Genomic DNA, 22,757 nt, shown 5'->3' on the forward strand with positions numbered 1-22,757 from the left:
TAGTTATATTTTGATAAAGAATCATAAATGAATCTTTCAGCACGTACACAATGTTGACATCTATAGTTATATTTTGATAAACAATCATAAATGAATCTTTCAGCACGTACACAATGTTGACATCTATAGTTATATTTTGATAAACAATCATAAATGAATCTTTCAGCACATACACAATGTTGACATATATAGTTATATTTGATAAACAATCATCAATGAATCTTTCAGCACGTACAAAATGTTGACATCTATAGTTATATTTTGATAAACAATCATAAATGAATCTTTCAGCACATACACAATGTTGACATCTATAGTTATATTTTGATAAACAATCATAAATGAATCTTTCAGCACATACACAATGTTGACATATATAGTTATATTTGATAAACAATCATCAATGAATCTTTCAGCACGTACACAATGTTGACATCTATAGTTATATTTTGATAAACAATCATAAATGAATCTTTCAGCGCATACACAATGTTGACATCTATAGTTTTATTTTGATAAACAATCATAAATGAATTTTTCGGCACGTACACAATGTTGACATCTATAGTTATATTTTGATAAACAATCATCAATGAATCTTTCAGCACGTACACAATGTTGACATCTATAGTTATATTTTGATAAACAATCATAAATGAATCTTTCAGCACATACACAATGTTGACCTCTATAGTTATATTTTGATAAAAAACAATCATAAATGAATCTTTTAGCACATACACAATGTTGACATCTATAGTTATATTTTGATAAACAATCATAAATTAATCTTTCAGCACATACACAATGTTGACATCTATAGTTATATTTTGATAAACAATCATAAATGAATCTTTCAGCACGTACACAATGTTGACCTCGATAGTTATATTTTGATAAAAAACAATCATAAATGAATATTTTAGCACATACACAATGTTGACATATATAGTTATATTTGATAAACAATCATCAATGAATCTTTCAGCACATACACAATGTTGACATATATAGTTATATTTGATAAACAATCATAAATGGGGCGGTATGGCGTAGTGGGTAGAGCAACCGTGCCAGAAACCTGAGGGTTGCAGGTTCGCTCCCCGCCTCTTACCATCCAAAATCGCTGCCGTTGTGTCCTTGGGCAGGACACTTCACCCTTGCCCCCGGTGCCGCTCACACCGGAGAATGAATGATGAATGAATGAGTTGTAAATATGAATGATGGGTTCTCACTTCTCTGTGAAGCGCTTTGAGTGTCTAGAAAAGCGCTATATAAATCTAATCCATTATTATTATTATTATAAATGAATCTTTCAGCACGTACACAATGTTGACATATGTAGTTATATTTTGATAAACAATCATAAATGAATCTTTCAGCACGTACACAATGTTGACCTCTATAGTTATATTTTGATAAACAATCATAAATGAATCTTTCAGCACGTACACAATGTTGACATCTATAGTTATATTTTGATAAACAATCATAAATGAATCTTTCAGCACGTTTACAATGTTGACATCTATAGTTATATTTTGATAAACAATCATAAATGAATATTTCAGCACGTACACAATGTTGACATCTATAGTTATATTTTGATAAACAATCATAAATGAATCTTTCAGCACGTACACAATGTTGACATCTATAGTTATATTTTTATAAACAATCATAAATGAATATTTCAGCACGTACACAATGTTGACATCTATAGTTATATTTTGATAAACAATCATAAATTAATCTTTCAGCACGTACACAATGTTGACATCTATAGTTATATTTTGATAAACAATCATAAATTAATCTTTCAGCACGTACACAATGTTGACATCTATAGTTATATTTTGATAAACAATCATAAATGAATCTTTCAGCACGTACACAATGTTGACATCTATAGTTATATTTTGATAAACAATCATAAATGAATATTTCAGCACGTACACAATGTTGACATCTATAGTTATATTTTGATAAACAATCATAAATGAATCTTTCAGCACGTACACAATGTTGACATCTATAGTTATATTTTGATAAACAATCATAAATGAATCTTTCAGCACGTACACAATGTTGACATCTATAGTTATATTTTGATAAACAATCATAAATGAATATTTCAGCACGTACACAATGTTGACATCTATAGTTATATTTTGATAAACAATCATAAATGAATATTTCAGCACGTACACAATGTTGACATCTATAGTTATATTTTGATAAACAATCATAAATGAATATTTCAGCACGTACACAATGTTGACATCTATAGTTATATTTTGATAAACAATCATAAATGAATATTTCAGCACGTACACAATGTTGACATCTATAGTTATATTTTGATAAACAATCATAAATGAATCTTTCAGCACGTACACAATGTTGACATCTATAGTTATATTTTGATAAACAATCATAAATGAATATTTCAGCACCTACACAATGTTGACATCTATAGTTATATTTTGATAAACAATCATAAATGAATCTTTCAGCACATACACAATGTTGACATCTATAGTTATATTTTGATAAACAATCATAAATGAATCTTTCAGCACGTACACAATGTTGACATCTATAGTTATATTTTGATAAACAATCATAAATGAATCTTTCAGCACGTTTACAATGTTGACATCTATAGTTATATTTTGATAAACAATCATAAATGAATATTTCAGCACGTACACAATGTTGACATCTATAGTTATATTTTGATAAACAATCATAAATGAATCTTTCAGCACGTACACAATGTTGACATCTATAGTTATATTTTTATAAACAATCATAAATGAATATTTCAGCACGTACACAATGTTGACATCTATAGTTATATTTTGATAAACAATCATAAATTAATCTTTCAGCACGTACACAATGTTGACATCTATAGTTATATTTTGATAAACAATCATAAATTAATCTTTCAGCACGTACACAATGTTGACATCTATAGTTATATTTTGATAAACAATCATAAATGAATATTTCAGCACGTACACAATGTTGACATCTATAGTTATATTTTGATAAACAATCATAAATGAATATTTCAGCACGTACACAATGTTGACATCTATAGTTATATTTTGATAAACAATCATAAATGAATCTTTCAGCACGTACACAATGTTGACATCTATAGTTATATTTTGATAAACAATCATAAATTAATCTTTCAGCACGTACACAATGTTGACATCTATAGTTATATTTTGATAAACAATCATAAATGAATATTTCAGCACGTACACAATGTTGACATCTATAGTTATATTTTGATAAACAATCATAAATTAATCTTTCAGCACGTACACAATGTTGACATCTATAGTTATATTTTGATAAACAATCATAAATGAATCTTTCAGCACATACACAATGTTGACATATATAGTTATATTTGATAAACAATCATACATGAATCTTTCAGCACATACACAATGTTGACATATATAGTTATATTTGATAAACAATCATAAATGAATCTTTCAGCACGTACACAATGTTGACATATGTAGTTATATTTTGATAAACAATCATAAATGAATCTTTCAGCACGTACACAATGTTGACATCTATAGTTATATTTTGATAAACAATCATAAATGAATCTTTCAGCACGTACACAATGTTGACATCTATAGTTATATTTTGATAAACAATCATAAATGAATCTTTCAGCACATACACAATGTTGACATATATAGTTATATTTGATAAACAATCATCAATGAATCTTTCAGCACGTACAAAATGTTGACATCTATAGTTAAATTTTGATAAACAATCATAAATGAATCTTTCAGCACGTACACAATGTTGACATCTATAGTTATATTTTGATAAACAATCATAAATGAATCTTTCAGCACGTACACAATGTTGACCTCTATAGTTATATTTTGATAAAAAACAATCATCAATGAATATTTTAGCACGTACACAATGTTGACATCTATAGTTATATTTGATAAACAATCATCAATGAATCTTTCAGCACATACACAATGTTGACATATATAGTTATATTTGATAAACAATCATAAATGAATCTTTCAGCACGTACACAATGTTGACATATGTAGTTATATTTTGATAAACAATCATAAATGAATCTTTCAGCACGTACACAATGTTGACCTCTATAGTTTTATTTTGATAAACAATCATAAATGAATCTTTCAGCACGTACACAATGTTGACATCTATAGTTATATTTTGATAAACAATCATAAATGAATCTTTCAGCACGTACACAATGTTGACATCTATAGTTATATTTTGATAAACAATCATAAATGAGTCTTTCAGCACGTACACAATATTGACATCTATAGTTATATTTTGATAAACAATCATAAATGAATCTTTCAGCACGTACACAATGTTGACATCTATAGTTATATTTTGATAAACAATCATAAATGAATATTTCAGCATGTACACAATGTTGACATCTATAGTTATATTTTGATAAACAATCATAAATGAATCTTTCAGCACGTACACAATGTTGACATCTATAGTTATATTTTGATAAACAATCATAAATGAATCTTTCAGCACGTACACAATGTTGACATCTATAGTTATATTTTGATAAACAATCATAAATGAATATTTCAGCACGTACACAATGTTGACATCTATAGTTATATTTTGATAAACAATCATAAATTAATCTTTCAGCACGTACACAATGTTGACATCTATAGTTATATTTTGATAAACAATCATAAATTAATCTTTCAGCACGTACACAATGTTGACATCTATAGTTATATTTTGATAAACAATCATAAATTAATCTTTCAGCACGTACACAATGTTGACATCTATAGTTATATTTTGATAAACAATCATAAATTAATCTTTCAGCACGTACACAATGTTGACATCTATAGTTATATTTTGATAAACAATCATAAATTAATCTTTCAGCACGTACACAATGTTGACATCTATAGTTATATTTTGATAAACAATCATAAATGAATCTTTCAGCACGTACACAATGTTGACCTCTATAGTTATATTTTGATAAAAAAAACAATCATCAATGAATATTTTAGCACGTACACAATGTTGACATCTATAGTTATATTTGATAAACAATCATCAATGAATCTTTCAGCACATACACAATGTTGACATATATAGTTATATTTGATAAACAATCATAAATGAATCTTTCAGCACGTACACAATGTTGACATATGTAGTTATATTTTGATAAACAATCATAAATGAATCTTTCAGCACGTACACAATGTTGACCTCTATAGTTTTATTTTGATAAACAATCATAAATGAATCTTTCAGCACGTACACAATGTTGACATATATAGTTATATTTTGATAAACAATCATAAATGAATCTTTCAGCACGTACACAATGTTGACATCTATAGTTATATTTTGATAAACAATCATAAATGAATATTTCAGCATGTACACAATGTTGACATCTATAGTTATATTTTGATAAACAATCATAAATGAATCTTTCAGCACGTACACAATGTTGACATCTATAGATATATTTTGATAAACAATCATAAATGAATCTCTCAGCACGTACACAATGTTGACATCTATAGTTATATTTTGATAAACAATCATAAATGAATATTTCAGCACGTACACAATGTTGACATCTATAGTTATATTTTGATAAACAATCATAAATTAATCTTTCAGCACGTACACAATGTTGACATCTATAGTTATATTTTGATAAACAATCATAAATTAATCTTTCAGCACGTACACAATGTTGACATCTATAGTTATATTTTGATAAACAATCATAAATTAATCTTTCAGCACGTACACAATGTTGACATCTATAGTTATATTTTGATAAACAATCATAAATTAATCTTTCAGCACGTACACAATGTTGACATCTATAGTTATATTTTGATAAACAATCATAAATTAATCTTTCAGCACGTACACAATGTTGACATCTATAGTTATATTTTGATAAACAATCATAAATTAATCTTTCAGCACGTACACAATGTTGACATCTATAGTTATATTTTGATAAACAATCATAAATGAATATTTCAGCACGTACACAATGTTGACATCTATAGTTATATTTTGATAAACAATCATAAATTAATCTTTCAGCACGTACACAATGTTGACATCTATAGTTATATTTTGATAAACAATCATAAATTAATCTTTCAGCACGTACACAATGTTGACATCTATAGTTATATTTTGATAAACAATCATAAATTAATCTTTCAGCACGTACACAATGTTGACATCTATAGTTATATTTTGATAAACAATCATAAATTAATCTTTCAGCACGTACACAATGTTGACATCTATAGTTATATTTTGATAAACAATCATAAATTAATCTTTCAGCACGTACACAATGTTGACATCTATAGTTATATTTTGATAAACAATCATAAATTAATCTTTCAGCACGTACACAATGTTGACATCTATAGTTGTATGTATCGGACACCTCGGTCTCCTTGGACGCATCCTCGCTCATCCATGCGGACTGGACACTGGCCGAGAGTTGGTGGTCTGCCGAGGGTGGAGTCGGCTCTCTTGGTTGCTTTGTTGGGTCTGCTCCTGTCTCTGGCCATGCTCCCCCCCCCCCCCCCCCCCCCCCACCCCAGCAGACGATGACGTGGAACACCGCAGAGGCCACCACAGTGTGTGTGGGTGTTGCAATGATGTTTTTGTTTGGTTACTTGTCTATGCATGGTGCAATCGTGTGTGCGCAGTGTATATTATTGGTTGATTATTTTTAGTTGTTTTTGCTGTTTTACTTTTGTGGCTGTGTGTAGTAGTGGCTGGTTGCATCAGCTCTGCTCTTTTAATGTCCTTTGTGTTCTTTGATGCTTCCCTCTTACGCACATGTTTATGTGTGCTATGACTATCAGGTTTTTCCCCCCAATTGGCCTCAGTCTGGACCCCCTCTCCAGGGGCCAAGGCTTACACTGAACTTTTTTCCTCTCACCAGGTAAAAGACAGAGAGTGTGCAACAACAACAAACATGGCATCTTAGACGCTAAATTAAATCATGAAATGCAAACTTACCCCCATGCATATTTCTCCTGATTGATTGATTGATTGAGACTTTTATTAGTAGTACATATTCCGTACAATTGACCACTAAATGGTAACACCCGAATAAGTTTTTCATCTTGTTTAAGTCGGGGTCCACTTAAATTGATTCATGATACAGATATTTACTATCATCATAATACAGTCATCACACAAAAAATGTGCCTTGGCTCAAAAAAGGTTGAAAAACACTGGTCTAGAGATCAGCAGAGCAACCCATGTAATACTCTTCCATATCAGTAGGTGGCAGCAGGTAGCTAATTGCTTTGTAGGCCTAATTTGAGACAAGATAATTAGTGATGATGGATGCTTTTGTTTGAGGTTTGAATTCATATTGAACATTTGATGAGAATAACTTTATATTGTCAATATAGGCTACTGAGTTTAATTGTTTTAAATGTTCTGCTAGTGTTGTGCCTCTGGATTTTTTTCAATGGAACAAATGTGCCCTGGCTCAAAAATGGTTGAAAGACAGGGGTCTAATGTGAACGCAATCTGACCCGCATGCAGACATGACGTTACACATGCTTTGGAAGTAAACATGGCTCCAAGTCTTTTAGGTCTCAGTCCTGGCGCATTTGTGGCAATTTCAAGGATCGAGTGCAATCAAAGTCAACATTTTCTAAACTGAATTATTGCGTGCAGAAGATTAAAAAGGAAGAGGGCAAGCATTTTGCCTCTCGCAGTTTGTGTGACATTTCCGAACGTATGGGCGAGCAGTCGGAGACAGGAGTGGTGGGACATTGACGCGAGTTCCTGAAACATTTTATTTTCACCTGTGTTCTGCTCATTTGTCAACTATTTGTTTTTGCAACCATATATTTTGGCGAAGAAGTACGACATTTGTCACTTTTTGATAACGTAATGGTCGCATTTGATACATACACTATATTGCCAAAAGTATTTGGCCACCTGCCTTGACTCACATATGAACTTGAAGTGCCATCCCATTCCTAACCCATAGGGTTCAATATGATGTCGGTCCACCTTTTGCAGCTATTGCAGCTTCAACTCCTCTGGGAAGGCTGTCCACAAGGTTGCAGAGTGTGTTTATAGGAATTTTCTACCATTCTTCCAAAAGCGCATTGGTGAGGTCACTCACTGATGTTGGTCGAGAAGGCCTGGCTCTCAGTCTCTGTTCTAATTTATCCCAACGGTGATCTATCAGGTTCAGGTCAGGACTCTGTGCAGGCCAGTCAAGTTCATCCACACCAGACTCTGTCATCCATGTCTTTATGGACCTTGCTTTGTGCACTGGTGCACAGTCATGTTGGAAGAGGAAGGGGCCCGCTCCAAACTGTTCCCACAAAGTTGGGAGCATGGAATTGTCCAAAATTTTGTGGTATCCTGGAGCATTCAAAGTTCCTTTCACTGGAACTAAGGGGGCAAGCCCAACTCCTGAAAAACAACCCCACACCATAATTCCCACCACCACCAAATTTCACACTCGGCACAATGCAGTCCGAAATGTAGTGTTCTCCTGGCAACCTCCAAACCCAGACTCCTCCATCAGATTGCCAGATGTAAAAGCGTGATTCATCATTCTAGAGAAGTCTCCACTGCTCGAGAGTCCAGTGGCGACGTGCTTTACACCACCGCATCCGACGCTTTGCATCGGACTTGGTGATGTATGGCTTAGATGCAGCTGCTCAGCCATGGAAACCCATTCCATGAAGCTCTCTGCGTACTGTACGTGGGCTAATTGGAAGGTCACATGAGGTTTGGAGCTCTGTAGCAACTGACTGTGCAGAAAGTCTTTGCACTATGCGCTTCAGCATCTGCTAACCTCTCTGTCAGTTTACGTGGCCTACCACTTGGTGGCTGAGTTGCTGTTGTTCCCAAACGCTTCCATTTTCTTACAATAAAGCCGACAGTTGACTTTGGAATATTTAGGAGCGAGGAAATTTCACGACTGGATTTGTTGCACGGGTGGCATCCTATGACAGTTCCACGCTGGAAATCACTGAGAGCGGCCCATTCTTTCACAAATGTTTGTAGAAACAGTCTCCATGCCTAAGTGCTTGATCTTTTACAGCTGTGGCCGGGCCAAGTGATTAGGACACCTGATTCTCATCATTTGGATAAGTGGCCAAATACTTTTGGCAATATAATGTATGTGATTTATATCCACAAATGGGAATTGAGTTCCAGTGTGAACGAGGCCTTTGTTGCTTTTCCTTGTGTCAGTTTTAAGTAGTTTTTATTTCTCCATCTTTCCATGAGAGCATCTTCAACAAACTCATTCTGGTTCTCTGAGCCGACGTATTGCACAATCATTCAAAGGTTTAATAACAACAGGACAGCAATTAGAAAAGTCAGGAGGAACTTTATTTTTCCCAACTGTATTAAAAGTTTGTGATTCCATCTCATATTGCTTCACTCGCTTAAACCACATCGGTTTGTGCGTTTTCATAGCAACCCTCAAAGGGACCGTGGTTGACCTTTTTTTAGCCTTATAACCCTTGGGGAGACCTAGGACCTGTGTGGGTCTTTTTTGTTGTCTTTGGAGATGACATCATGCAAGAGAATGTGCATTTTAAAAGATAGCTGAATTAAATATGGCCACATGAGTTGTAAAGTAATTCATCTCAAAATGTGCACTGTCCGCTATTTTTAGCACAAGCTATTGAGTGAGTATACATCGGAGTTCCCCGGGATCCTTTTGTCCCCCATTAACTCCCTTTTATAATGCCCAGTTTTCAAAAGACTGCAAACCTGTTATTTTAAAATGTTTTTTGCATGAAAAACAAATGAATCCAAGCATTTCCCTTTGAAATAGTGTACATGAAAATCCTCTTAAAGGTGTAGTTTGACCCCTCAACCACTAGATGCCGCCAGAGTACCATATATTCATAGTAGCCGCATAGTTGCTTTGAATCTGCCAACAACTTATATGTCATAAAAACCATGTTGGTGACTTGGGAGTGACACAAGAGTTGAGTGGATGTGGTTTCAAAAGTATTGTGCATGTGTGCACAAATATTGCATAGATTGTTTAGGATGTTTTCTTTGACAAAAAGGGCAAAAAAAATCAAAACCTTTATATCAACAGATCTGGAGTCCATCTAGACCAGGGTGTCAAACTCATTTTAGCTCAGGGGCCGCATGGAGGAAAATATGTGCACACGTGGGCCGGACATTAAAACTAAAAAATAAGGACAACTTCAGATTGTTTTCTTTGTCTTACTTTGGCCAAAAATAGAACACATTCTGAAAATATTACAATAAAAATATAGAAAAAAAATACCGGCAGCGGTAAAGTTTAGATTCATGAAGGAAAGAAGAACGTGAATGAATGTTTGTAACTGAACACAATTACATATTTGTTTTCTTTTGTATTCTATTTTTAATGAATGAAGTAACGTTTATGACAACCTTTTTCCAAAACACAATATAGAATGTGAGATATAACAGGATCATGCATACATTTATCATTTGTTTTCGAAACGCTTACAAAAAAGTTGGACCCCATTTTTATGACTTGATGGGGTCCCTGGGACCCCGTTTTGAAAATTCCTAGCGCCAACACTGATGGAGTATTGGTGCGTGCAAAACAGCAGCAGGCGGCTGTGGCCTGCGGGCCGCTTCTAATACTAATCAAATATCATCCCGTGAGCCATATATCATTCATTTCGGCCCGCGGGCCTTGGCTTTGACATCCCTGATCTAGAGATTTAAGCGTTTAAAGTAGTATATATCTATATATATTAGGGGTGTAACGGTACACAAAAATTTCGGTTCGGTACGTACCTCGGTTTAGAGGTCACGGTTCGGTTCATTTTCGGTACAGTAAGAAAACAACAAAATATACATTTTTGGGTTATTTATTTACCAAATTTGCAAAATCTTCCACCAAAAATATTTTTCTTAGTGGAATATTTGATGTGAAGTAATGGGAACCTTGGATAGGTCAATAATTCATAATAACATTGATTTTGATTCAATATTATGTTTTGAGCAATGACAGTTTGAAAGAAAGAAAAAACAGCTTTGTTTTATTAGTCAACATTGCAACTTTTTCTAAATTACATTTAACCTTTAAGCTTTTTTATTTCACTTTTGTTATGTTTTTGTTTATTTGAATAGTATTTTTAGAATGTGCCGTGGGCCTTTAAAACATTAGCCGTGGGCCGCAAGTGGCCTCCGGGGCACACTTTTGACACCCGTGCTATAGATAATACAAAATTAAATGTGATAAATCTATGGATAAAAAGCAGAGCCTGGCGACGCATGCGCGTTTATCATAACTCTCTCGCTCTCTCTGTCTCTGCCCCTCCCTCACCAATGCTGCTGCAAGCACAATTAGTTTTGTTTTTAACCCCTTCTGAACCCTGAACGTACATTGAAAATACACGCAACCCTAACTCAAAATGCCGGACATTTGAGGCATTTAAGAAACTCCGCCCTGACAGCTCCGCAAAAGAGGACATGTCCGGTGAAAAGAGGACGTATGGTCAGTCTATCCTGGCCCGTTAGCTGCTAGCATGCCGTGTGTTGTGCCTCGGTGTGCATTGTTTACACAACGTGCGTTACGCTACTTAATATGTCCGTGTGGAAACTCGTTCGGTACACCTCCGAACCGAACCGGAACCCCCGTACCGAAACGGTTCAATACAAATACACGTACCGTTACACCCCTAGTATCTATATATAGGTTTATACATATATATATATATGACTTACTTTTAAGACTGTTATGACTGAAACCCTTCCGGGTCCCGGGACCGACAACATTCCCCACATTGGGGGATCCCCAAGGGTTGACAAATGAAAGAAAAATGCAAACCTTCTGACTGCTGTCACGCATGACAATGAGAGGAAAAGCTCAGTTTCTGCTTTGACCGTATAAAGTACTTCCCGGTCCATCTGTCATGTGGTGTCTCCGCTGAGGAAAAACTACAGGAGCTTGGAGACCTGCTCCTGTCCCTGCAGGACACACGGACAACCGATTTGCTTTTGGGCCTAAGCAGGGGATATCCTCTTCCCACATCCCAGATCCCAACCCCACATTCCCGGTCTACCTCTCGGCACTGATTTTGTATCTGAGGATGAAGTAAGCGATGAGACGCAGCGAGAAGAAGAAAAGGGCCAGGACAACAAAGTCCAGGTATAATTTGGCGTCCATCATGTCCAGTTCCTGCAGGATGGCGTCAGACTTCTGAAAGTGACACGTGTCATCATGATCACAGTGAAGATCCTCTCGCTCCAGACCATAGATGGACAGGATGACTCCTTCAAAACCGTATCTGACACACGGGACAGGAAGAATTCAAATACAAGTCAGTGTTGTTCTGTGCTGTCCCAAACACACGCTTCAATTCATGGATGAACTAATGTCTCACAGCGCCCCCACCTGACATAGGAGATGTAGGACATCCACTGCAGGTACCAAGGGATCGTGTCAAAACTTACAAAAAAGCCAGAAAACAGCAGAACCGGAATCGCGGTGACCGGACCCACAAAGGTGGCCACCTGTAAGAAATAAAAATCACACAATGTCCTAAAGTAGGAAATAAAAATCACACAATGTCCTAAAGTAGGAAATAAAAATCACACAATGTCCTAAAGTAGGGGTGTCCAAAGTGAGGCCCGTAGATCATTTTTTTAATTAAAAAAATGGCCGCATTATAGCACGCTAGTTATTTTGCTAATTTCGCAGGTATACAACACCTCAGCGGCAAATATATATATTAGAGATGTCCGATAATGGCTTTTTTGCCAATATCCGATATTGTCCAACTCTTAATTACCGATTCCAATATCAACCGATACCGATATATACAGTCGTGGAATTAACACATTATTATGCCTAATTTTGTTGCGATGCCCCACTGGATGCATTAAACAATGTAACAAGGTTTTCCAAAATAAATCAACTCAAGTTATTGAAAAAAAGTGCCAACATGGCACTGCCATATTTATTATTGAAGTCACAAAGTGCATTATTTTTTTTAACATGCCTCAAAACAGCCGCTTGGAATTTGGGACATGCTCTCCCTGAGAGAGCATGAGGAGGTTGAGGTGTATATTGTAGCGTCCCGGAAGAGTTAGTGCTGCAAGGGGTTCTGGGTATTTGTTATGTTGTGTTACGGTGCGGATGTTCTCCCGAAATGTGTTTGTCGTTCTTGTTTGGTGTGGGTTCAAAGTGTGGCGCATATTTGTAATAGTGTTAAAGTTGTTTATACGATCACCCTCAGTGTGACCTGTATGGCTGTTGATCAAGTATGCCTTGCATTCACTTGGGTGTGTGAAAAGCCGTAGATATTATGTGACTGGACCGGCACGCAAAGGCAGTGCCTTTAAGGCTTATTGACGCTCTGTACTTCTCCCTACGTCCGTGTACACAGCGGCGCTTCAACTCTTTAGCTCTTTTACTTTTTGGAACCGATACCGATAATTTCCGATATTACATTTTAAAGCATTTATCGGCCGATAATATCGGCAGTCCGATATTATCGGACATCCCTAATATACTTGACAAATGCTACCTGTTAGCATGCTAACATTAGTATGCAGGTTTTTTAGCTAATTTTGTAAGTATACACCGGAATCATATTTTTGTGATTGATGCGTGCTAAGCATTTTTAACACGTTTTTCCGATGTGCACCTCGGAGTAATTTATTTTGGTACCTGATGCATGTTACAGTTAGCATTTTAGCATGCTAGCTTTTTTAAGCCTTTAGCAGGCTAAAAAATGCTAACAGTAACATGCTTTTGTTAAAAGTTAAGTTAAAGTACCAATGATTGTCACACACACGAGGAGTGGTGAAATTTGTCCTCTGCATTTGACCCATCCCCTGGAGGTGAGGGGGAGCAGTGGGCAGCAGCGGTGGCCGCGCCCAGGAATCATTTTTGGTGATTTAACCCCCAATTCCAACCCTTGATGCTGAGTGCCAAGCAGGGAGGTAATGGCTCCCATTTTTATAGTCTTTGGTATGACTTTGGTTAGCATGTTAGCTTTTTTAGCTAATTTTGCAGGTATACACCTATGAGGGCAGCACGGTGGTGGAGGGGTTAGTGCGTCTGCCTCACAATACGAAGGTCCTGGGTTCGATCCTGCGCTCGGGATCTTTCTGTGTGGAGTTTGCATGTTCTCCCTGTGACTGCGTGGGTTCCGTCCGGGTACTCCGGCTTCGAGCTATAACGGGGCGGTATAGCTCGGTTGGTCGAGTGGCCGTGCCAGCAACTCGAGGGTTCCAGGTTCGATCCCCGCTTCCGCCATCCTAGTCACTGCCGTTGTGTTCGTGGACAAGACACTATACCCACCTGCTCCCAGTGCCACCCACACTGGTTTAAATGTAACTTAGATATTGGGTTACACTATGTAAAAGTGCTTTGAGTCACTAGAGAAAAGCGCTATATAAATATAATTCACTTCACTTCCTCCCATCTCCAAAGACATGCACCTGGATTGATTGGCAACACTAAATGGGCCCTAGTGTGTGAATGTTGTCGGTCTATCTGTGTTGGCCCTGCAATGAGGTGGCGACTTGTCCAGGGTGTACCCCGCCTTCCACCCGAATGCAGCTGAGATAGGCTCCAGCACCCCCCGCGACCCCGAATGGGACAAGCGGTAGAAAATGGATGGATGAGTCATATTTTTTGTTAGTGATGGATCTATTATCTATTAGCATTTCAGTTCAGTTTTTGGCACAAAATTTCTACCAAAATTTCTTTCCAAAATGGCCCCCACATCCTTTTTCATTTATCAGTCTGTGGCCCCCGGTGGAATACGTTTGGGCTACACGAAAGTGCTCTTATTTTGTAAGTACTTCCTGACCTGCAGCGAGGTGGAAGCAGCTCCAATTAGCAGGCCAAGACTCTGTGCCACCAGCGAGGTCATGACCCCCAGGGACAGGAAGAGGAAGAAGCGTGTGGCGTCTGGAGGCTGTGCCGTCATCCAGTACACGATGCTGCAGTACACCACCGGGAATACCACCTGCACATCGGTCACATGGGTCAGGACACATCGTGACAGCTTACCGCGGGTGTAAACGAGGACTTGACCTGGAAAGGAACGTCGGCCATGGTCTTAGCCAAGTAGAAAGCCTTGAGACTGTACCAGTAGTTGAGATGTTCCCTCAGAAATACTCCCATCTCCAGAGGAACTGCAGCACACAAAGTCACATGGTACACGTTTAGCCTCCTTGTCAGCACCTTTGTGAAAATGTAAATATAAAGTGGAACCTCAATTTACCAACGCCTCAATTTGGGACCTTTCGGGTATACAAACCTTAATCCCGTGCAAAATAAGCCTCTAACGCTTCAGTCATCAGTGTTTCTCATAAACTGCCAAGATACCTGTGGCGGTGGGGGCGTGGTCACCATGACATCATCGAGTAATTTGCATAATTTACTACAATGATATGATTATCTCTAAAAAGGTTCAAAAAATGTATACTTACTCATTAATAATAACAGTTTTGTTTTAAACATCCATCCATCCATTTTACAATATAATTACAACACTTTATGTACATATTTATATACAGATTTGAACAATAAGTTATTCACTGAAATATATTTATTAATTGTGGTTCTTACAAAAAATATATCTTATAAAAATATAAAAGCTAAAATGTCTCTTAAGGCTCTGCCCCTTTAATTAGTGCATACTAAATAATTTAACTTTAGCCTACTACTACAACCATATTATTTACCAGCAACATAAAGTGAAACAGAGGCAGAGGTGTCCTGCCACAGTCAGTCACAAATAAACAGAAAACAGTAGTGGTGGTAGATAGACACAAAGCTTCATCAAACATCTGATCCACTGAACAAAGAGCTCCAAAAATCTTGATCCTACACTTCTCTTTTGTAAAGTAAATCTGAACAGCCGATATGGGCATCTACATCAACTATATGATTTGCCTGAGAAGCTGGACAGGACAAAAAAACAAAAAAAAAGGAGAAAAATCTATTTGTGGCGGCCTTAATTCTTTCATGGCCGGCCGCCACAAATGAATGAATGTGTGGGAAACACTGGTCATTCATTTTGTGTGCTGCTAGAAGCCTTTGGGCGCTGACATTTTGATGACATCGCTTCCTGTACGCCATTTTGGAAATGCATAGCCCCCTACGTCACATCCTGTTTCTGACTCCATTACTTGGTCGCCACTCTTTCGTGCTTCAGCGTGTGTTTCTTTCCTCGACATTCACCCAGTTTGGTCTATTTTCTTACTCAATATGGGCCCAAGAAAGCCAACAAAGCGGCCTGAAAAGAAGGAGGGATTTGCTGTGAACTTACAAAGGATGGGGGGGGGGGTCGCAGCTTACTGCGAGGTTTGTTCTCCCGGGAAGCAACCGGACTATTCCGGACAAGGCGTGAAGGTAGGAACATATTTAATTATTCAAATAACACACAACGAAGTACAAAAAAACAGAAAACAACCCAAAGGCAAGCGTGCCTATCGCACGCGGAAGCTAAGGCAAAAAACTTAGGACATGAAACTATAGACATGAAAACTACTAACCAAACCATGGCATGGAGTAACTAGCATAACTGTGGAATTTAGACATGGAACGAGCAGCATGAACTAAGCAGTGACGCCAGGACGACTGACTGGCAAAGACAGGCTTAAATAATGGTCTTCTTGATTAGAGCAAGTGCGTGTCCCGAACACCAGAGGCAGGTGAAACTAATAAGTCGCCATGGTAACTAAACAAACAAGGGAGCGCAAACAGGAACTAAAAGAGTCCAAAATTAACAAAAACATAATCCAGACCACAGATCATGACAGACTATTTGCGAGGAGTACGTCAATAACGACAACATCTTGGGTCAATACAGACTAGGGTTGTACGGTATACCGGAATTAGTTTAGTACCGCGATACTAATCAATCATATTCGGTACGATACCGCCTCTAAAAAGTACCGGTCCCGCACCCCAAAATGTAAATTATGTTTATAAATACAGGAAATATGCGGACTTTGAATATGACTAGAGATGTCTGATAATATCGGACTGCCGATATTATCGGCCGATAAATGCTTTAAAATGTAATATATCGGAAATTATCGGTATCGGTTTCAAAATGATTGGTATCAAAAAGTAAAATGTATGACTTTTTAAAACGCCGCTGTGTACACGGATGTAGGGAGAAGTACAGAGCGCCAATAAACCCTAAAGGCACTTTCTTTGCGTGCTGGCCCAATCACATAATATCTACGGCTTTTCACACACACAAGTGAATGCAATGCATACTTGGTCAACAGCCATACAGGTCACACTGAGGGTGGCCGTATAAACAACTTTAACACTGTTACAAATATGCGCCACACTTTGAACCCAAGAATGACAAACACATTTCGGGAGAACATCCGCACCGTAACACAACATAAACACAACAAAACAAATACCCAGAACCTCTTGCAGCACTAACTCTTCCGGGACGCTACAATATACACCCCCGCTAACCCCTACCCCCCACCTCAACCCCGCCCACCTCAACCTCCTCATGCTCTCTCAGGGAGAGCATGTCCCAAATTCCAAGCTGCTGTTTTGAGGCATGTTAAAAAAAAATAATGCACTTTGTGACTTCAATAATAAATATGGCAGTGCCATGTTGGCATTTTTTTCCATAACTTGAGTTGATTTATTTTGGATAACCTTGTTACATTGTTTAATGCATCCAGCGGGGCATCACAACAAAATTAGGCACAATAATGTGTTAATTCCACGACTGTATATATCGGTATCGGTTGATATCAGAATCGGTAATTAAGAGTTGGACAATATCGGAATATCGGAAAAAAAGCCATTATCAGACATCTCTAAATATGACCAATGTATGATCCTGTAACTACTTTGTATCGGATTGATACCCAAATTTGTGGTATCATCCAAAACTAATGTAAAGTATCAAACAACAGCAGGATAAGGGATTATTACATTTGAACAGAAGTGTAGATAGAACATGTTAAAAGAGAAAGTAAGCAGATATTAACAGTAAATGAACAAGTAGATTAATAATTAATTTTCTACCACTGGTCCTTAATATTGTTGACAAAATAATACAATGATAAATGACACAATATGTTACTGCGTAAGTCAGCAGCTAAATTAGGAGCCTTTGTTTGCTTACTTACTACTAAAAGACAAGTTGTCTTGTTTTTATTTTATTTAAGGACAAACTTGCAATAAGAAACATGTGTTTAATGTACCGTAGGATTTTTTGTTAAAATAAAGCCAATAACGCAATTTTTTGTGGTCCCCTTTATTTAGAAAAGTAACGAAATACATTTTGGTACCGGTACCAAAATATTGGTATCGAGACAACACTAATAGAGACTCATTTTAAGGCGTCTCGCTGAACAGAAAGCCGTGCAGCCCGAGTGCACACCGCTGTCTGTTTATTGCCCGATACACAATTGTAACTTTCGTGTTATAACGGAAGAGAAAAAGCGAACATGATGTCACATGACCGAGGGCCGCGCGGTGGCATACTTACCAACCTTCCCGATTTTTCCAGGAGACTCCCGAATTTCAGTGCCCCTCCCGAAAATCTCCCGGGGCAACCATTCTCCCGAATTTCTCCCGATTTTCACCCGAACAACAATATTAAGGGCGTGTCGTGATGGTACTGCCTTTAAAAATCAAATGAACGTTCTCTACAACCTGTCGTCGCGTCCGCTTTTTCTCCATACAAACAGCATGCCGGCCCAGTCACATGTTGTGTGCGATTTCTACAGAGACACATAAGTGACTGCAAGACATAGTAGATCAACAGCCATACAGGTCACACTGAGGGTGGCCGTATAAACAACTTTAACACTGTTACAAATATGCACCACACTGTGAACCCACACCAAACAAGAATGACAAACACATTTCGGGAGAACATCTGTACCGTAACACAACATAAACACAACAGAACAAATACCCACAATCCCTTGTAGCCCTAACTCTTCCGGGCTACAATATACACCCCCCGCTACCACCAAACAAAACTCCCCCCCCCCCCCCCCCCCCCCCCCCAATCTCCCGAATTCGGAGGTCTCAAGGTTGGCAAGTATGTGCGGTGGTGACTCACATGTGAGAACAGTTGGCATCAGAGCGGCGAACATGAGGAACAACATGGAGAAGAAGAGGAAGCCCGAATTACTGAGGACCTTCTTGGCCTCGTTGCCGATGCCCAGGTAAAGCAGGCCAATCAGAACGCCAATCCCGATGTGGGAGGTGATCCTCAGGTGAGTCAGCACCTGGACAACAAATGAGAGCGCAGTGAGTGGACGGCCGGGCCGCTGCAGTGACCAGGGGAAGCCACACGGCGGCGCTTCATCTCACCGAGTCTCTCAGGATGCTGAGGAAGGTTCTTCTAAACAAAATGGAGAACTGAACCCTGCAACTGGCAGAAAAACTGTGACAACCTTCAGACGACGACTCCTGTGGAACACAACATGACACGTTTGTAGTTCACACGCAATGTCTCCAGATCCACACCTGCTAACCACATCCCCACCGTGCTGCCACAGCGACAAATCAATAGAAGGTCAAATTGGTTTTTCACCTCGTCAGCTCGCTGCCACATCACCGTGTGGGGCTTGGCGTCTCCGTTCAGCTCCGTCTGCTGGTCGCCCTCGTGCTTCCTGTTCCGCACGGCCGTCACCAGGCGCACCATTTGATCCCCGTACTCCCCCGACGCCACCTCCATCACTGAAAGACAAAATGACAAGGTCAGGTGACCTCGCACAAACAACGACAGCCATTTTGTTAGTAGTACCGAGTTGAAATGGTGACGCTAAGCAAGTTACGTGCAGAGATGTGACGATCGCGAACAAATCGAGTCTTTTCAACGGCTCTTTTAAGTGAACCGAGTCGCAGTGGGGAGCCGTTTTTATGCACATGCAAATTCAGAATTGACAATTGCCCACTAGACTGGCAACTGGACTAGGAAATTAAGAAAATTAAGCAGCATTTGGAATTTAGTTTTTTTTAACTACCTATAAATAAAACATTTTGACATATAAGAAAAATATATAAATATATAGAAAGTATAATTTTTTTTATTGCATTTATTTTTATTTTGTTTTATTCATTTTATTATTCTAAAGCAGTGGTTCTCAAACTTTTTTCATTTTTTTTTTATTGTGTTGAAAATTGACCTACACTTCTTTTTAGTCTATGCAGAGGTGTACTTATAACAATTTTAATAGACAAATTATATTATTTATAGTCACTGCGCAGAGTGGTGGGGGTGGCGTAACAGAAAATAATTGAGAAGCACTGATGTAGGAAGTGATTTCCGCAGCAAAGATACCGTAATTAGTCTGAAAAAGTGCATATACTTCTTGGAAAAACAGATATTTTCTGCCAAATATTGAAAATTAAGCAGCATTTGGAATTTAGTTTTTTTTAACTACCTATAAATAAAACATTTTGACGTATAATAAAAAAATATAAATATATAGAAAGTAGAATTTTTTTATTGCATTTATTTTTATTTTTATTTTGTTTTATTCATTTTATTATTCTAAAGCAGTGGTTCTCAAACTTTTTTCACCACCATAATGAATAACATTAAAATAAGGCAACATAGTAGGCCTAAGTACTCATTAAAAACAAGGCAGAAGTTTTATTTAACAATGGGGCGGCGTGGTGTAGTGGGTAGAGCGGCCGTGCCAGAAACCTGAGGGTTGCAGGTTCGCTCCCCACCTCTTACCATCCAAAATCGCTGCCGTTATGTCCTTGGGCAGGACACTTCACCCTTGCCCCAGGTGCCACTCACACTGGTGAATGAATGATAGGTGGTGGTCCGAGGGGCCGTAGGCGCAAACTGGCAGCCACGCTTCCGTCAGTCTACCCCAGGGCAGCTGTGGCTACGAAAGTAGCTTACCACCACCAGGTGTGAATGAATGATGGGTTCTCACTTCTCTGTGAAGCGCTTTGAGTGTCTAGAAAAGTGCTATATAAATCTAATCCATTATTATTATTATTATTATTATAAGTATATCTAATATTTTTGGCTACTGTAACATTACACACAGTTTGTACAGTAACACTGAGTTTGAATATAGGAAAGTAAAACCCCATCCATCCATCCATTTTCTACCACTTGTCCCTTTCGGGGTCGCGGGGGGGTGCTGGAGCCTATCTCAGCTGCATTCGGGCGGAAGGCGGCGTACACTCTGGACAAGTAGGAAAATAAAACACCGTACTTTAATAATGAATCAAATAAGATTCATTGCACATGAAAGTTAAAGCACCACTAGATGGAGTAGGAATAGTTTTATTTATACTTTATTCTAACTTATTATGTGTGTATTATTTCTATATTGCTAAAAATGCTACACATGTTTTTAGGTAAGGTCAAATTCAAACTAGTGATGTCACTGCCAAAGTATGGAAATATGTCATCACCTTCTGCAATATTTACCATGAATACACAATACAATTGTAGCCAATATTTCAGAATAATTCTCACTAATATGTGTGTAAATTAAATCTTAACGAGAGGGACAAGTGGTATAAAATGGATGTTTAACTGATAGTGGTGATCCTTTCCTTGATTAAAACAAAGAACTATAAAGAACGAGACTTTTGAACCGCTCTTTGAAAGGAATTACTCCTTAAGATCTGGCTCCATTCAACGAATAATGTGTGTGAAATACTAAATTATGCTGTCCTGGATTTAGATCATTTCCTGGAGCCTCTTGATGTCCAGTTGGATTTTTCTGATAATTGGACATTTTTTGTTGAGTTCGCAGTATTTTTGTGGAGGCGGGGCCCTCCACGTCACTCGTCACTTCTCAGTGCTTCAGCAAGTGTGCCTTTTCTCAGTTTTTTTTTCCCCCTTTGACAAGTTTTGTCCATTTTGCTAACTCAATACGAGTCCCAAAATGACAACAGACCAGCGTGGAAAGAAAAAGGATATTGCTACGGAGTTAAAAAAAAAAAAAAAAAAGACTATTTGCGAGGAGTACAATAATGGCGCGCACAAGAAGGAAAAAATCTTACCACAACAAGTTTTAATTGTGATGAGACCGGACTTTTCTGGAAAAAAATGCCAAAGCAGGCTTATTTCACTGCGAAGGAGAAGACTACCTCTCGTTCCGCGGCTCCTGACCCCCGATTCCTCCATTCTCTCCCTCTGTCTGCTCCTGTAAGTGGATTTTACTTTTGTAAATGTTTATTATTATAGCAATATGGCTGTTAAAGTTAAGGATTTTTGTGATTTCTGATCGTTTGTGAGGGCACCGACCAGACTTCTGTGTGTGCACGCGTCTTGGCATGCTTTAGAACAGGGGTCGGCAACCTCTACCACTCAAAGAGCCATTTTGGAAAGTTTCACAAATTAAAGAAAACAATGGGAGCCACAAAATTTTTTTGAAAATTTAAAATTAAAAACACTGCATACAAAGCTTAAATTGCTTTGCGCTATGTTAACCAGGGGTCTCTGACACACGCACCGGCACGCATCTTAATAGGGAAATTTAATGTTAGTGCGGCCCGCGACTTTTAATTGAATGGCGCTTGATAGCGTCTTTCTTGCCAACCTTCTCAATTTTCCGGGAGACTCCCAAATTTCAGGACGTCCTGGCACTGCTTTTAGCGCCTTCTACAGCCTGCCCAAACAGCGTACCTGCTTGGCCACATGTTGAATGCAGCTTTTGCT

The 22,757-nt window shown here is 37.9% G+C and overlaps 1 protein-coding gene and 1 long non-coding RNA gene across 3 annotated transcripts in view; one reads left to right on the forward strand and one right to left on the reverse strand.

Annotated features, from left to right (window-relative positions):
- Positions 1-9,426: 9,426 nt before the first annotated feature.
- abcg1 (ATP-binding cassette, sub-family G (WHITE), member 1) overlaps positions 9,427-22,757 on the reverse strand; it is a 39,299-nt gene continuing 25,968 nt past the window's right edge. The window contains exons 9-16 of one of the 2 annotated variants that reach the window (XM_062060800.1): positions 19,653-19,798; positions 19,430-19,528; positions 19,176-19,344; positions 15,149-15,249; positions 14,922-15,080; positions 12,494-12,612; positions 12,162-12,386; positions 9,427-12,066 (exon numbers count right to left, since the gene is read on the reverse strand). In XM_062060800.1, the coding sequence (XP_061916784.1) occupies positions 11,940-12,066; positions 12,162-12,386; positions 12,494-12,612; positions 14,922-15,080; positions 15,149-15,249; positions 19,176-19,344; positions 19,430-19,528; positions 19,653-19,798 (1,145 nt within the window). In that variant the 3' untranslated portion in view covers positions 9,427-11,939. Of the gene's footprint in view, positions 12,387-12,493; positions 12,613-14,921; positions 15,081-15,148; positions 15,250-19,175; positions 19,345-19,429; positions 19,529-19,652; positions 19,799-22,757 lie in introns of both variants that reach the window. The other variant, XM_062060801.1, reaches the window with a different exon arrangement.
- The window catches only part of LOC133658597 (uncharacterized), a 30,209-nt gene continuing 23,716 nt past the window's right edge, over positions 16,265-22,757 (forward strand). The window contains exon 1 of the long non-coding RNA XR_009827497.1: positions 16,265-16,471. This is a non-coding gene — a long non-coding RNA (uncharacterized LOC133658597). The remainder of the gene's footprint in view (positions 16,472-22,757) is intronic.

Source organism: Entelurus aequoreus, linkage group LG10 (genome assembly GCF_033978785.1).
Source record: "Entelurus aequoreus isolate RoL-2023_Sb linkage group LG10, RoL_Eaeq_v1.1, whole genome shotgun sequence".
Taxonomy (NCBI): Eukaryota; Metazoa; Chordata; class Actinopteri; order Syngnathiformes; family Syngnathidae; genus Entelurus; species Entelurus aequoreus.